We start from the raw sequence: 1,733 nt of genomic DNA, 5'->3' as shown, positions 1-1,733 counted from the left end.
AACAGGCTGCCCAGGGAAGTGGTGGAGTCACCATCCCTGGAAGTATTTAAAAGACGTGTAGATGTGGTGCTTAGGGACATGGTTTAGCAGTGGACTTGGCAGTGCTAGGTTAATGGTTGGACTTGATGATTTTAAAGGTCATTTCCAGCTAAACGATTCTATGATTTTTTTAGTCTCTTAAAACCAGGCCTCTGTGATTTGCCATTCTGCAAAGGTCATCACCTACCCCTAGTGTCTTTGGTAGAGGAGGGAGGACTTGGTAATTCATATATGCAAGTTTATATGAACAGTAAAGCTGTCTGGGCCCTCTCACCCTTCAAAGCAGTGTGCTACTGTCAAGACCCATCTCTTTGCAATCAAAACACAGCCACATATGTGTCCACTTGGCTCACTCTGCAGGGAGCATTGCCATGGCCATCGGCCTGGGCGGCTGGTCCTACCACCAAGGATCCTCTTGTTCATGCGAGCAGCTGGGCGACGGCCACAGTCTAGTGAGGAACAGATGCAGAAGGGAGTTAATTGTTACCACAAAGCAGGTCTCGTATGACAAGACCTTCTGCAAGAAAACTGGGCACATAATGATATTAACAGAGTCATGAAATTACACTGAACAATACAGTAAATGAAGTCATCAATAACCACACAATAATATCAAACACACTGAGCCGTCTTCATCCTTCTTTTATATCAAAGGATTTGCTCTCCTGTTATTAATTTTGACTGGCTCAGCCTAAAATATTAACCAAGCTAAGTTTGGGATCCCGATTTCCTTTCTCTCAGGAGTTACCAGGCTGCCCTTGGGAAGGTTTACGTCCTTGTCTTTCTGTCACCTAGCAACATGTTTATACTATCCATAAGAACTGCTTCTGGAAAATCTGCTCAGCAATAATGAGGTTTTTCTTAAACCAGGTGTGTGGTGAATGTCACACAGTTTATTCAGCTACACCACACCAAGCTTGCTTTGCCTGTGGAAATTGCTAAGGGAGAATATTTGAAGATTTGAAGACATTCCAGTACTCTGTCCATTCTACTTTATAAGCCACTTCCACTGGAAGTTATACCAGATTCCCATCTGCCAGACAGTTACTTTTTCTGAAACAGTTAGCCCTTCACTTTTGTTTCACTTTATATTCTGGATTTGTAAGATGGCAGACATTATTTATCCTGTTTATACTCAGTCTGATTTAGAGAACAAAAGAACACCACCAGTTTCTGTAATCAGCCTCCCAAGGGAGGATATGCTGCCATTGCATAGATCTGTGGGAATTCAGTGGTGAAGAAATAAATTGGAGCAATGGTTATTTGTAATTTGTAGTTCTTACTGTGTTCATGTAACTTCAGAGGGCAAGGGGTTTAAGTGTACTTAAAGCAACATATGTCATAAGCAAACACCTTTGACAGGCTCCTATGAGCTACTGTTTTTTTCTGATGAGAGTAGTAAATGTTTTGATTAGTTTCCCAAATTTAGGTCATGCTTTGTGATTAGTTTTCCTTGTGTCAAGCTAATTCATAATTTAAGTGTTCTTCCGCTCTCCTTGTCTGTAGAATATGATTTCACTGAAGATGAAGAATTTCTGCATTTTCAAACCACTTAAACTTGCACAATCTGCTGTGCCTATAGACTTGGTAGGTAGCTTTCTATTTCAGGTTCTGCTGTTCCCTTGAGCTTCACAACTAAACAGATCACAGCTTCAACTCCCAGGCAGACAGCCTGCTAACCACTCTGGTGGTAA

General features: G+C 41.6%; 1 protein-coding gene across 1 annotated transcript in view; it reads right to left on the bottom strand.

Moving 5' to 3' along the window:
- Positions 1-1,733, bottom strand: part of CORIN (corin, serine peptidase) — a 140,865-nt gene that overhangs the window by 7,233 nt on the left and 131,899 nt on the right. The window contains exon 17 of the mRNA XM_009335224.1: positions 314-488. Within this exon, the coding sequence (XP_009333499.1) occupies positions 314-488 (175 nt within the window). The remainder of the gene's footprint in view (positions 1-313; positions 489-1,733) is intronic.

The sequence above is a fragment of the Pygoscelis adeliae genome, unplaced genomic scaffold, assembly GCF_000699105.1.
Source record: "Pygoscelis adeliae isolate BGI_AS28 unplaced genomic scaffold, ASM69910v1 Scaffold21, whole genome shotgun sequence".
NCBI lineage: Eukaryota > Metazoa > Chordata > Aves > Sphenisciformes > Spheniscidae > Pygoscelis > Pygoscelis adeliae.
Note: the sequence above shows the minus strand (reverse complement) of the source record. Positions and strands in the feature narration are given on the sequence as shown.